Source organism: Bos indicus, chromosome 25, assembly GCF_029378745.1.
Source record: "Bos indicus isolate NIAB-ARS_2022 breed Sahiwal x Tharparkar chromosome 25, NIAB-ARS_B.indTharparkar_mat_pri_1.0, whole genome shotgun sequence".
Classification (NCBI taxonomy): Eukaryota; Metazoa; Chordata; class Mammalia; order Artiodactyla; family Bovidae; genus Bos; species Bos indicus.
In genome coordinates this window covers 34,862,330-34,876,744 of record NC_091784.1, presented here as the reverse complement: position 1 = coordinate 34,876,744, position 14,415 = coordinate 34,862,330, and the positions used below count along the sequence as shown (strand labels likewise).

The window sequence follows — 14,415 nt, the reverse complement described above, 5'->3', positions numbered from 1 at the left end:
ATGCCTCCTCTGCTGGCATTCCCTCCCATCTCTGCCAAGGTCTAAGTGTCCTTGGCCACCCTGCCTAAGTTGCTCCCCTAGGTTCTGGTGTTCCATTCTCTGACCTCCTTTCCATCAGTCTGATATTTTCTCCCCTGGGGCAGACTCAGCCTTTTCCACACTTGTTCGTACAGGACAAAGTTAACATCCACTAAAGTAGCATAGATGCATACCCTCCACCCCAACCAACCCCTTCCCTCATCTCCAATCCCAGCTGCAGCATCCCATTTTGTTTTGCTGGCTGCACTGCATGGCATGTGGGATCTTATTTCCCAGACCAGGGATCGAACCCTCGCCCCCTGTATTGGAAGGCAGAGTCCCAACCACTGGACCGCCAGGGAACTGCCCCCGCTGCAGCATCATCCTTTTTGAACCTAGATCCCTGCAGGCTCTTCTCTGCTAGTGTTCCACTTCTTTCAGTTTAAATGCCAATTCCACATGAAAAATTAACTATTATTTCCTCTGTCTCTTGCATATTAGATGTGTATCAGTTAAGATCTTCCTGTTGCAAGCATAAACACTTACTCTGGTTAGCCAACTGAAAGAGAGGATTTATTAAATGGGTGCAGAAGTATGCCATTATGTCCATCATGGTCTGGCTGAAGGCAGGGTGGTGCACACAAGGGAGTCACTGAGGAGAGTTTAAAGAAGGGAATTTTCTAAAAAGAACGGTCAGAGATGAGGAGGCCGACAGGTGATGGCACAGAACTCAGGGCTGGCGACAGCACTGTTCACCACCAGGAATATAGGAAGAGTCGCAGAGAGAGGGGGGACCTTGCAATGCAGAGCCCAGCAGGCAGAAAAGCAAGAAAATAAGTACCTCCAACTCCCTTCTCCTGTCCTGGGATCTCCTGCCAGCCCCTCCCATCAGCTGAACCCAACAGGAAGCCAGAAGTTTGTGCATTCCAGCGAGGCCAGCCCCCTGGGCCATGCAGGATGGAGAGCAGAGGTAGAGTCATGAAATTGAAGGAAGAGCTACACAACCAAACACCAAGTCTGGAAAGCGTCAAGCATGCAGCAACCAAGGCCAAGGCCCAACAGATGCAGCTGATCAAGAGACAACAAGCAGGACTTCCCTGGTGGTCCAGAGGTTAAGAATCCACCTGCCAATACAGGGCACAAGGTTTGATCCCTGATCTGAAAGATTCCACATGCCATGGAGCAACCAAGCTTGTGCACCACAACTCCCGAGCCTGTGCTCTAGAGCCCAGGAACCCCAACTACTGAGCCCGTGCACCTAGAACCCATTCTCCACAAGAGAAGCCACTGCAGCGCGAAGCCTGCCCACCACAACTAGAGAAAGCACGCGCACGGCAATGAAGACCCAGCACAGCCAAGAAGGTTAACAAGTAAATTTTTTAAATTTTCAAAAAAAGAGACAAGAAGCCGCTTTTGATTATTACTCACACAGACGGCAGGAGGAAGATTAGCCAAAGGCAGCAGCTCACGTAGGCCTTGTTGCCCACGCCAGAAAGGATAGTGTGGAAATCAAAGGGCTCATGGCTGTGAGATGCGGCCCCACCAGAGGCCGGAGCTGCTTTTAAAGACCCGAGCATAAAGCAGCGTGCACGTGCGGCAACTGATCACTGCAAATCATTTGACAAGGGAGAAATGACGTCTGTTTTATTATCCTTAAAGTTCACAGTGATGGGGAATTATGTGTGGGAGTGTTTCCACCCTCAGGGGGAAGAGTGATCATGGTTAGGAGGGGCTAAGGGAAGCCTGGTCTTCCCAGGTGGCACGTGTGGTAAAGAACCTGCCTGTCAATGCAGGAGATGTGAGACGTGGGTTTGATCCCTGGGTCGGGAAGATCTGGAGGGGGGCATGGCAACCCATGCCAGTATTCTTGCCTGGAGAATCCCCATGGACAGAGGAGCCTGACGGGCTACAGTCCATAGGGTCTTAAAGAGTCGGACACGACTGAAGTGACTGAGCATGCATGCAACAAGGGAGCCCAGCTTGATCCTTGGACCCCAAGGCCTGGCTCTGCTGGTTAATAAGCAGGTTAATAGCCCAATAGAGGTTAATAAACATGCCCATGGCTACCATAGTTATTCTCCCAATAATAAATGTTTCTAGGGGCACCCAGGCAAAGACCTCCCCAAAAAAGGAAGTCATTGCCTTCGCTCACTGGAGTCAGCAGGACCCCTCAAGCCCCCATGCCAAGCGGAAAGGCAGCCCTACAGCTTGGTGGGCTGCAGTGGGGAGAGGTGGCCGGGCCCGCTGGGTGGTGGCAGCACCATGGGCAGGGAGTTGCTGCCCCTCTCATGCCAGCACGTGTCCAGGATGGGGTACAGCTTGCCCTGGAAGTCAGCCTGGAACGAGTAGAGTGGCCGAAGGTCGTCAGGGCGGTCGGCGTCGAAGAAGGTGAGCTCCCCCTGCTCATAGTGCAGGTAGATGCCGATGCGGTGGGGGTGGCCCGCCACGGGCAGGGGCACCCGGGGGCAGCCGAAGGCCTCGTACACTCGGCCCTCCTTCAGGCCGATGAGCCACACGCCATGCTCTGGGGACTTGCTCAGCTTGCCCTTGCGGCTGGCCGTGCCCTTGATGACCCCCAGGCGCCAGTCGCTCTTGCTGCCCACCACCACCTCCCAGTAGTGGCGGCCGCAGGAGAAGCCTCTGCTGGTCAAGACGCACGTGCTGTAATCGAAGCGCTCAGGCTGGCTGGCGCGCCGCTGGGCCAGGAGCCCACACTGCACGACCGTGTTGCCCTTGGAGAGCTCCAGGAGCGGGTGGGCCGTGGCTGGATCCAGCTTGAGGGACTCTGGGGCTGGGGGAGATAGAGGGGCGGTGTGTTCAAGGCGGCCAGCCCTGCCCAAGGGAGGCCAGCGGGAAGCCCTGAGCTTCTTGGAAGAACCGAGTCCCTCATCCCTGTATCAACAGGGCCTGGAAAGGGTGGGGCCAGAGCAGGCAACCCCAGTTCTCTGAAGCAGCGAGTGATGCCTGAAGGGTGGAGAACGGGCCACTGTGAGCCCAGGTGTTCCAGCCAGGAACATGGTGAGGTTGGCCTGCCTAAGGCAGCGGTGCCGATGGAGGAACCTGGGAGACAGCCTGTTACGTGGGTGCCTCAGCTCCGCTCCCCAGGGTTTCTGGAGATTCTAACAACTGCAGTGGCTTCCGTGGGTACGCCAGCAGTGCAGTCAAGGACAAACTATCCCAAATGACCTCTGTGCTCGCTGTCAGCTGACCAGTCTCTATCCAAAACGTGCAAACTATGTTCATGGTTCAGAGATTATCTGCAGGTCTTTCTTCTCTCCCCTTTCTTAAAATATATTTATTTATTTGGCTTTCCTGGGTCTTAATTGTGGCACGTGGGATCTAGTTCCCTGACCAGGGATTGAACCCAGGCCTCCTACATTGGGAGAACAGTCTTAACCACTGGACCACCAGGGAAGTCCCCCTTCTCCTTCTCTTATAGCGATCCTGTTTTTGCCTTTGTTGGGTGAAATCAGTCTACTGACTGACTTCCCTCATATGCTAGTAATGAAGGAGTTAAATGTCTGAGTTATTTTTTGGCAAAGCAGCAGCTGCCATTTATTAAGCATTAAACTACACACACCCTCCCAGGTGGCAAGGTGGTAAGGAATTCGCCTGCCAATGCAGGAGACCCAGGTTTGATCCATGGGTCAGGAAGATCCTCTGGAGTAAGAAATGGCAACCCACTCCAGTATTCTTGCCTGGAGAGTCCCATGGACAGAGGAGCCTGGCAGGTTACAGTCCATGGGGTTGCAAAGAGTTGGACATGACTGAGCACACAAATTGCACACATCTATTTAGAATACACAGCCCAGCAAGGTGAGCTCCTTACAGACAAAGAAACTAAGGTTCAGGGACTACAGATGAGGAAACAGGCTTGGGGGCTTCTCTGCCTGCCCAGTGGTTAAGGCTCTGAGCTCCCAATGCAGGGGGTGAGGGGAGGGGTTCGACCCCCGGTCAGAGAACTAGATCCCCAGGCTGCAGCTCAAAGATCCCACAAGCTGCAACTAAAACCCAGCACAGCCAAATTAAAAATAAAAAACAAAAAACAGGAAACCAAGCCTCAGAAATTACACCACTCACGCAGTCACCACTTAGAGATGGAGCTGAGCTTGAGCACCCCCTGCTGGCGGAAGCCCAGCCCTGCGCCCTCACTGTCAGCTGCCCCAGCCTCATACAATGGAAGGTTAGGGTTAGGGCTCACCTGGCAGAACCTTTCGGAAAAGCCTTTTCCACACTGTCAGCTTGATGTCAGCCTGGTGCAGGCCTGGCTTGAAGGAGATGGGGCTGAAGGCACCTTCCGAGAGTCGGGCCTGCTGGAGCTCTGGTCTGAAGTCAAAGGTTCACAGTGATGACAGAGCTGCTCACCCAAGTACCCTAGCCTTGTCACCCATGTATAGGTCCGACCGGCTGAGTCCCTGCTCAGAAGACCATGCACTTGAGAGGCCCATCATGTCCCCCCACCAGCCACAATCTGGGGCCCTACCTCCATCCCGGAAACACTCTGCATTACGCTACGCTACGCTAAGTCACTTCAGTCGTGTCCGACTCTGTGTGACCCCATGGTCTGCAGCCCACCAGGCTCCTCCATCCATGGGATTTTCCAGGCAAGAGTACTGGAGTGGGGTGCCATTGCCTTCTCCGACACTCTGCATTGGTAGCTCTCAAAGGGCAGGTCTGGGACCAGCAGCATCACATCACCTGGGCCTTGTCAGAAATGCAAGTTTTCTTGGGTCCCACCCCAGATCTGCTGACTCAGAACTGATGACTGGGGTCCAGGGATCTATGGTTAAAGAGTCCTCCAGGTGGCTCTGATGAGCTGCTTGAAGAGCACGCCTCTGAATCGGGGGGGAACCCCGCCCCCAGCTCCAGCAGGAGTGGAAACCAAACTCAGCCAATCAGATCCTCTGGCTGTTCACTTAAGCCAATGCTTCTAACCCAATTGTCCTTAAAACTAAGGGAAATTGGAAACAAACAAACAAAAAACAGGGAGACACTCATACGGCTCCGAAAGTGCACGGGGAATACCTGGAGGCCATGGCGTGGTACTTCTGGAAGACAAGAGGGAGGCGGGTTAGGGCACCGAGGAGGCCGTACAGAAGCCGTTAGGAAGGGGGAGGCTCTTGGGAACACTGGGGCCTCGTCCGCTCACCCGGATGAACTCATGGTGACTCTCGCTGCCAAACTGCTCCAGCACACCCGTGGCCTGGACCAGCCGCTCCCGGGTGCCCCGGGCCTGCTCCAGCTGCATGTCCAGGGAGGCCACGAGGCCGCGGGTGTGGCCCTCCACCCCCTCCAGGCAGCGGGCCTTCTCCTCGTCCACCAGGTGGTGGAGCTCCTGGAACTCACGGCGGATCACCCAGCTGAAGACATCGGACTCGTTCTGGGACAGGGAGGGGCCAGTCAAAGCAGGAGCCAAGGCTGACCTCGTGTCCCCAGAGCCTGGCAGCTCAGGCCTTCCTGGGCCCTTCCGACCGTTCTCGGTCCTCATCCCTGAGTCCGAGGGCTGACTCATGCTAGGGTGTTCACACCCGGATGCAGCCCCGGGGGAGGGCAGCAGTGGCAAGGGAGAGGCTGGGCCCCTGGTGCCCAGTTCAGGGCAGTGACTCTGACTCCCTCAGATGGAGTGGTGCTGTCTCCCTCCCCGGGGTGAGGAAGATTCACTGAGCTGACTTTCAAGGACGCTGGTCTCCTGCTTCTGTTTCATGACGACCTGTAAGGCCCAGGCTCCACACCCTCTCAGCCCCAAGGGCCCCTCATTTAGGAAAGGCGGTCAGGCTGTCAAGGTCAAACAGAAACAGGTGGCAGGGGCCAGGCAGTCATGCCCACGCGTTAAGCTGTTTACCTCCGGGACTTGGGCTCTGAGTTATCTCTGTCCCAAGGACGTGGAGGACATAAGCCAACTTGGAGACAGCCCTGACAACTGTGGTGAATTCCCCCAGGAGCCTGTGTGCTTTTTCCCACCCCGCCTGGAATGCTTTGAAATTCTGGCTTTATAGGGAAGGCGTGGGTTCCTGTAAAGGACAAATCGGAGCTGGGCTCTGCAGGAAAGGGGAGGTGGTTGGCCCTGGGCAGAGGGGCACAGAGGGCAGGGGCACTCACCACAATCCGAGTCCTGTTGTTCACCAGTTTGGCGATTTGCTCATCTACCTTCTTCTGCTCCTGCTTCAGGTCGGAGATGAGGGCTGCTAGCTCCTCCTGGAGGCAAACGGGCCATGGCCCCGTGAGCCACGACCCCTTCACCCTCCCAGCCCCCGTGGCCAGGGCAGGGGGCTGCCCCATGAACACAAGCACTCCCAGTGGAACCAGGGAGCCACCTGGGTACCCTCGACCCCCAAACAGGTAAGACTATTCAAGAATACTCCAAACTGATGGCAGCAACTGCCCAGAGAGAGGAGGGTCTCCTCGTCATCCTTTTCTGTGACATTGACAGAGACGCTAAACGTGGTTATAGCCACCAGAAGTCACCACACAACATCCATGCCGGGCGACTGTCAATCTTAGGTCAGCACTCCCTGCATGGAATGCTGCCCGTAGGGTACCCACCTGGTAAACCTGCTGGGCACCAGCAGGTCCAGAGTTAGTGAGCATTTGATCAAGAGTTATCACAAAGAGGCTGGCCCCAAGTGAAGTCAACGGTGTATGCAGCGGCCCAGGTTACACCTGGTGACCCCTCACTCCCTGTGAAACCTGAATCCATCTCTGGCAGCCTTGGGCCCAGCCTGGATTTAGGGCCTCCAGGATGCCATAAACTCACTTCCTCTGGGCTGCCCTGGCCCCATATCCAGCCTAACTTTAGGGGTCCACCAGAACCACCGAGACCACCATGTGGCTGCATGACTTGACGGGAGCCCAGCTGGCCTGTGCCCGTGGGCCGTGCAGAGTATTTGGCTTAGATCGTGCCTAAGCAGAAGTCGGCTGCAAGAGTTTCCGGAAGGGAGCTGAGAAAAAAATAAAACCAGCCTGGAGATGAATGAACAGAGTCCTTGCTCTCCGTAACAAGACAGCCGAGCTCACAGGAGTCTGAGAAGGGCGCGGCAACAGTAATCCTCCCAAGGCAGAGAGAGATGGGACTAGTTCCTTCTTATCAACTGGGCCACTGTGAGTGGAAACAGATGGCACAAATAAAGTATCTCAAGATCTCAATCCACAGGAGGAAACAGGAATGCATGAAAGAGATCTGAGGGGACTTCCCTGGCTGTCCCGTGATGAAGACTGCACCTTCCAATGCAGGCGGTGCGGGTTCGATCTCTGGTCTGGGCGCTAAGATTCCACATGCCTCATGGCCGGAAAACCAAAACATAAAACAGAAGCAATATTGTAACTGATTCAATAAAGACTTTAAAAATGGTCCATGTCAAAAAAAATTTTTTTTAAAAAGATCTGATAAAGGAACTGAATTTAGTTGCATCAGAGAGGAGTCTTGAAATCATAAAAACCTACATCCAAAAACTAGGGTCCAAGCCCCCCCAGCTCCAAGCCAGGGACGACAAGCTCCCAGCAGTCTCCTTTTCTGCCGGGCAGCCCTCTGCTCATAAAACTGGACTCAGTTGCACTGCACTGCAATTTTGCTTCCTCCTTTCACAGCCCCCTACAACTACTCTTGCCAAGGTAACCGACTCTTACTGCAAAATCTGACTGGTTCTTTTCAATCCTGAGCTGACATTTCACACAAGTGACTTCCATCTTGTCAAAATGCTCTGTTCCTCCAGTTTCCAGAAGACCACATGCAGCCAGCGCTCCTGAGTCCTCTGTGGATTCTTTCTGTCCCCTTCGGGGTTCTCTGCTCAAATCTTAAATCCCGAAGCTCCTGGTGGGCATTCTCAGCGTCTTCCCCATCACCCTGCAGACTCGCTTGGTCAGTCTTCTCTGCACCTCAGACTGCAAAGACCACCTGCATGTAGGTTACCCCCAATCTCTTATTCCCAGCCTCACTCTCCAGTCTACCCTCAGGCAGAGATTGCGCCACATCACGACTGTTTAAACACTTCCAACACTGGTCGTCTGAATAAACCCCTGATCCCTTCTCATGTAACACAGGCCTTTTCATGAGCTGGCCCCTGCTTGGTTCCCCTCACTCCCACCTCACTCTCCCTTGAGCTGAATGGAATAATGTCTAATTCCTCAAATGTGCCATGCCGTTTGCTCCTTGGTCTTTTGCCCATGCTCTTTTTATACTCAGAATGCTTTTCCTCCCCTTCCTTTCAAGTCCTCCTGAGGGTTCAGGTCTCAGCAGTCCACTTCCTCCAGGAAGTCTTCCCTGACCACCCAAGACCATGCAAGAGCCATGTTCCAGCTGGGCTCACCTTTGCCTGTATTGAACCTCAACAGCAGCACCTGACACTCGGGATGGTGTCAGACCCCCAGACTGTGAGTGCTGGCGAAGAGTGAGCTTCTTGCCCACTACTGTACCATGGACACCGGCGCCGCCCAGAGCACATGCTAGAGCTCCTTCCCCACTTGTCTCCCAGGGTTGAAGGGGCAAAGAAAGGCTGCCCAGAGCACCTGGCCAGGAAATCCCAGGAGCAGCTTCCAGGGGCCCCTCTGCCTACACACGCTGATGCACTTCCCTCTTCCTGCCCCGCCTGCACCCTCGTCTCTTTAACTTTGTCATTCCTGGTCCTTACTCTCCCTGTCCCCACTGCTAAACTCTAGGCCGTGTACCCTATGACAATTTACCTCCAAGAGCCCTTCCTTGATTGGTTGTCTGGGGAATAAAAAACTGGCCTTGGTTTGAATCCTAGCTCTGCCACTGACAAACCACATGACCTTGACTAAGACCCTCATGCGTTCTCTGAGCCTGCTTCCTCATTTATAAATACAACAGTAACCCCACTCTTCATAAACCTTAGATAAACACACTAACTTAAGACGATATCATTATTATTACTCATCTTAAAATGGTGATCTGCTAGTTCTGAGGCAAGGGTCCATGAGGGCAGGAATCCATTGATTCCACAAAGACATTTTGGGCATTTACTACCTGCCCAGCATGGTTCTAGGTGCGGAAACATCCCAGGGGATGAAACTAAGTCCCTGCCCTCACCTGCCTCAGGGTGAAGTCCCTGGAGGGCTCAAGAATCTAACGAGAGCAGCAGAGGAAAATAAAGCTGGAGGTGGAGGGCAGTAGTTTGCGATGCAGAGCGCTCTCTGTCCCCCAGGGCGGCCCTGCCCCTCGCCCACCTGCCGCCCCCAGCGGCCTCGCTGCCCACCTTCATGCGGCTGTAGACGGTGGAGACGGGTGTGACCCGGTGGTGCTGGTGGGCGCCCAGCAGGCCGCAGAGGCCACAGATGAGCTCCTGGTCCTTCTCGCAGAAGAGGCTGAGCGGGTTCTGGTGGTGTGCGCACACCTGGGGCTCCGGGTCCCCGGGGAGCCGCAGGGCTTCGATCACCTTTGCCAGGGAGACGTTGGGTGGGGAGCTGCTGTAGTCCACCTCCTGCCGACACACGGGGCAGCGCAGCTCCGAGGCCAGGTGGTGGGACAGGGACACCAGGCAGCCCTTGCAGTAGGAGTGGCCGCACTGCAGCATCAGGGGCTCCTTGAAGACCTCCAGGCACATGGGACACTGCAGGCGGTCCTCCAGCTCAGGCACGCTCACCTGCCACGCCATCCACGGCGCCCGCGGGGCCAGGGCAGCCTCCCTGGAGCCGGCTCCCTCCACTCCTTTGGCCCCCAGCCCCAAGGGCCCTGAAAGGAGAGGCTGCTAAGGACGACAGCCTTGGGTCTGTTTTCCCATCTTTAAATCAAAGGGCTTAAATGAAAAGAGCGGTCACTTGGAGGTCCAGGTGCCTACATTTTAAACTCAGATTTGGAGGTAAACGTGAAGTGACACTAACAATGCAAGCTCCAGCCCAGCGGGCGTCCTGACCTAGAACTGGGCAGCAGGAACAAGCCAAGGTCTTTCCCAGTTTCTAGATCAGTTCTCAAACCGGCGAGCAGCTGGTGGAAGCAGAGTTACAACAGAATTCCTGAGTCACGCCATCACATATCTCCAGTGAGCCCCAGAAATCTGTGCTTACAAGAGACACCCCCCAGGCCATTCTGAAACAGAGTTCTGTCTTAGAACAATACTGTCCAGGAGCTGGGACCTTGGAGCTCTCTCCTGGGCTCCCACCCTGCTCCCCTGTAAAAACCGATTGGGACTGAAAAGCATCTCACCAGAAGTCAGCAGTGGCCTCTCAGGATCCTCCGAGCCCTCCAGCGGGGCCTCACACCAGCAACACTGACTCAGTCCGCTCGGCCTTCTCTTCTCCCCAGGATGGGATGGCAGGTGCAGAGACCTGGGATTGTGGCTGGACACCTGTTCTACCTAGTCTCTGCCCCTTTCCTCCTCCCTTTTCCCAGAAACGCCCCATGCCCTCAAGGTCGCTGAGAATCAGGTGGAGGCTGGGCCACATCACGGGACTAGGGAGGGAGCCTCTGCTCGGCCAGCTCTGATAACGGCGGCTCTCAGGTAGTCACCTTGGCCAGGCCTGGGGGAGGGTTGGAGACAGAGGGACTGGGTACCCGCTCACACCTCTCAGACCCCAAAAGGGAGTGGACTCGTGCTTTGACACAATTCTCTCTAAATCTGCATGTCTCCCTCTCTCTCTTTAGAATTCTGAAGATGTTCTTGCTTCCCTAGATTTTAAAATTGATGTATACCTTCTATAAAGTGCACAAATGTTAACCATATGCTTGAAGTACAATTTCTACAAGTGCATGCACTCTCAAGGTCAAGATACACAGGACCAGACTTCCCTGGTGCTACAGTGGACAGGAGTCTGCCTGCCAATGCAGGGGACAGGGGTTCTAAACCTGGGCCGGGAAGATCCACGTGTCACGGAGCAGCTAAGCCCACGCCCCACAACTACTGAACCCGCATACCCTGGAGCCTGTGCTCCGTGCACAACAAGAGAAGCCACCACAGCGAGAAACTCGGGCACCACGAGGAAGAGGAGCCCCTGCTCACCATGCCTGGAGGAAGCCCGTGCGAAGCAACAAAGACCCAGAACAACAACAACAACAACAAAACCAACGTAATTAATTAAAAAACAAAGATACAGAGAAGGTTCTGGGTTGGTGACCGTACCCACGTGCTGGGAGGGTGCTGCACCCCGGTTCCATGGGAACCCAAGTACCTGTGCTCTGGACTCTTCTGGATCTCACTCTACATACCTCTTCATCTGGCTGTTCATTTACATCCTTTATAATAAACTGATAAACAATTTTTTTAATATCAAGCTATAGAACATTTCTAGCACCCAGAGGCTTTATCACATGTCTCTGAGTCAGAACCCCTAACAAAGGGAGCCGCTATCCTGATTCATATCATCACAGATTAATGTGGCCTGGTTTACTTTTTTTTTTTTTTTTTTTTGTCTATGCTGGGTCTTAGTTATGGCATGTGGGATCCAGTTCCCTGACCAGGGATCTAACCTGGCCCCCTGTATTGGGAATTCAGAGCCTTAGCCACTGGACCACCAGGAAAATCCGTGGCCTGGTTTTGAATTTCAAATAAACAGAATTATCAATATATTCTTTTGTGTCCAGGTTTTTAGTCAACATATTGAATAATTATTATTTGGTTTTTTATTTTTATTAAATACATTTTAATTAAAATCTTTCAATGGTTTAACACAAACATAAACTCGAAATGGATTAAAGACCAAAATGTAAGACCAGAAACTATGAAACTCTTAAGAGGGAAATATAGGCATAACACTTGACATAAATCAAAGCAAGATCCTCTATGACTCACCTCCTACAGTAACAGAAATAAAAACAAAAGTAAACAAGTGGGACCTGATTAAACTTGAAAGCTTTTGCACAGCAAAGGAAACGATAAGCAAGGTGAAAAGACAACCCTCAGAATGGGAGAAAATAATAGCAAATGAAACAACTGACAAAGGATTAATTTCCAAAATATACAAGCAGCTCATACAACTCAAGACCAGAAAAACAAACAACCCAATCAAAAAGTGGGTAAAAGACCTAAACAGACTTTTCTCCAAAGACACACAGATGGCTAACAGACACATGAAAACATACTCAACATTGCTCATTATTACAGAAATGCAAATCAAAACCATAATGAGTTATCACCTCACACCAGTCAGAATAAAGTTGATAAAGTGAAGTCACTCAGTTGTGTCCAACTCTTTGGGACCCCATGGACTGTAGCCTATCAGGCTCCTCAGTCCATGGAATTTCCCAGGCAAGAGTATTGGAATGGGTTGCCATTTCCTTCTCCAGGGGATCTTCCCGACCCAGGGATTGAACCCAGGTCTCCCACATTGCAGGCAGACGCTTTACTGTCTAAGCCACCAGGGAAGCTGGTCAGAATGGCCATCATCAAAAAGTCTACAAACAATAAATGCTGGAGAGGGTGTGGAGAAAAGGGAACACTCTTGCACTGTTGGTGGGAATGTAAATTGACAGCCACTATGGAAGACAGTATGGAGATTCCTTAAAAAACTAGGAATAAAACCACCATACGACCCAGCAATCCCACTCCTAGGCATATACCCTGAGGAAACCAAAATTGAAAAAGACACATGTATCCCATTGTTCATTGCAGCACTATTTACAATAGCTAGAACATGGAAGTAACCTAGATGTCCATCGACAGATGAATGGATAAAGAAGATGTGATATATATACACAATGGAATATTACTCAGCCATAAAAATATTACTCAGTTCTAAAGAGGTGGATGAACCTAGAACCTATTATATAGAGTGAATTAAGTCAGAAAGAGAAAGATAAATATTGTATTCTATTATATATACAGAATCTAGAAAAATGGTACTGAAGAATTTACTTACAGGGCAGCAATGAAGAAACAGACATAGAGAATAGACTTACGGACATGGGGAGAGGGGAGGAGAGGGTGAGATGTATGGAAAGAGTCACGTGGAAACTTACATTACCATGTGTAAAATAGACAGCCAACGGGAATTTGCTATATGGCTCAGGAAACTCAAACAGGGGCTCTGTATCAACCTATGGCTTGATACCTATGGCTGATTCATGTTGAGGTTTGACAGAAAACAACAAAATTTTGTAAAGCAATTATCCTTCAATAAAAAATACATTAAAAAAGTCTTTCAATGGTTTAGAAAGATAAATATTTTCTAAATATTTGTTATACAGTCAATAAATATTTTGGTTATACCATATTATGCATTTCACAGGAGTATGGTGGGAAATCACTGAATGGAAAAGACAGAGGTGGGTATTAAGAAACAAGGATCTTTGGGCCAAAGATGCCACCGCCACTGCAAGTCTAAGCACTCGTGTCTGTAGGAGGGGTAGGGCTGCTACTCCAGTGACAAGCTAGACCGAGGGCTGGTATAGGCAGGTAGAGAGTCAATTTTATTGAATTCAACAAATACTTATTGAGAACCTCCTCAACTGTGCTCGGCCTCAGCACAGTTGAGCACTGTGCTGGGTGGCTCAGACGGTAAAGTATCTGCCTGCAATGCAGGAGATCCAGGTTTGATCCCTGGGTTGGGAAGATCCCCTGGAGAAGGAAACAGCAACCCACTCCAGTATTCTTGCCTAGGAAATCCCATGGACCAAGGGGCTCCATGGGGTCACAAAGAGTCATGACTGAGCATCAAACAGAAAACAAGACAAAGCTTCTGTCCTTTTGGAGTTTATAATACATAGGGGTAGGCCACAAATAAATGAGATAATAGAATAGTGTTGTTTATATATATATATATATATAATGCTTTGCAGGAAGTAAATGGTGTGATAAGAAAGAGGCAGATGGGGTGGCAGAACTGTGAGGTACATTTTATTTTTATTTTTTATTTAAATTTAATTGGAGGCTAATTACTTTACAACATTGTATTGGTTTTGCCATACATGAACATGAATCCGCCACAGGTGTACATGTGTTCCCCATCCTGATCCCCCCTCGCACCTGCCTCCCCATACCATCCCTCTGGGTCATCCCAGTGCACCAGCCCCAAGCATCCTGTATCCTGCATCAAACCCAGACTGGCGATTCGTTTCTTATATGATATTATACATGTTTCAATACCATTCTCCCAAATCATCCCACCCTCTCCCTCTCCCACAGAGTCCAAAAGACTGTTCTATACATCTGTGTCTCTTTTGCTGTCTCACATACAGGGTTATCGTTACCATCTTTCTAAATTCCATATATATGCATTAGTATACTGTATTGGTGTTTTTCTTTCTGGCTTACTTCACTCTGTATAATAGGCTCCAGTTTCATCCACCTCATTAGAACTGATTCAAATGTATTCTTTTTAATGGCTGAGTAATACTCCAGTGTGTATATGTACCACAGCTTTCTTATCCATTCGTCTGCTGATGGGCATCTAGGTTGCTTCCATGTCCTGGCTATTATAAACAGTGCTGTGATGAACACTGGGGTACACGTG

General features: G+C 51.4%; 1 protein-coding gene across 1 annotated transcript; it reads right to left on the bottom strand.

Moving 5' to 3' along the window:
- Window positions 1-564: 564 nt before the first annotated feature.
- LOC109578242 (E3 ubiquitin-protein ligase TRIM50) lies at window positions 565-13,572 on the bottom strand. Its single transcript, XM_019987255.2, has 6 exons — window positions 9,228-13,572; window positions 6,118-6,213; window positions 5,168-5,398; window positions 5,044-5,066; window positions 4,220-4,344; window positions 565-2,809 (listed from the first exon to the last, which is right to left on the bottom strand). The coding sequence occupies exons 1-6, from the start codon at window positions 9,624-9,626 to the stop codon at window positions 2,220-2,222; spliced, it is 1,464 nt and encodes a 487-aa protein (XP_019842814.2). The 5' UTR covers window positions 9,627-13,572; the 3' UTR covers window positions 565-2,219.
- Between the last annotated feature and the right edge of the window lie 843 nt (window positions 13,573-14,415).

Bases quoted from the DNA above. Each gene is read 5' to 3' on its own strand.
- LOC109578242 (XM_019987255.2), bottom strand. From the start codon at position 9,626: ATGGCGTGGCAGGTGAGCGTGCCTGAGCTGGAGGACCGCCTGCAGTGT. The intron at 5,067-5,167 runs GTGAGCGGACGA...CTTGTCTTCCAG, and splicing joins GTCACCATGAGTTCATCCGG to AAGTACCACGCCATGGCCTC. The intron at 4,345-5,043 runs GTATTCCCCGTG...CTTTGACTTCAG, and splicing joins TACCACGCCATGGCCTCCAG to ACCAGAGCTCCAGCAGGCCC.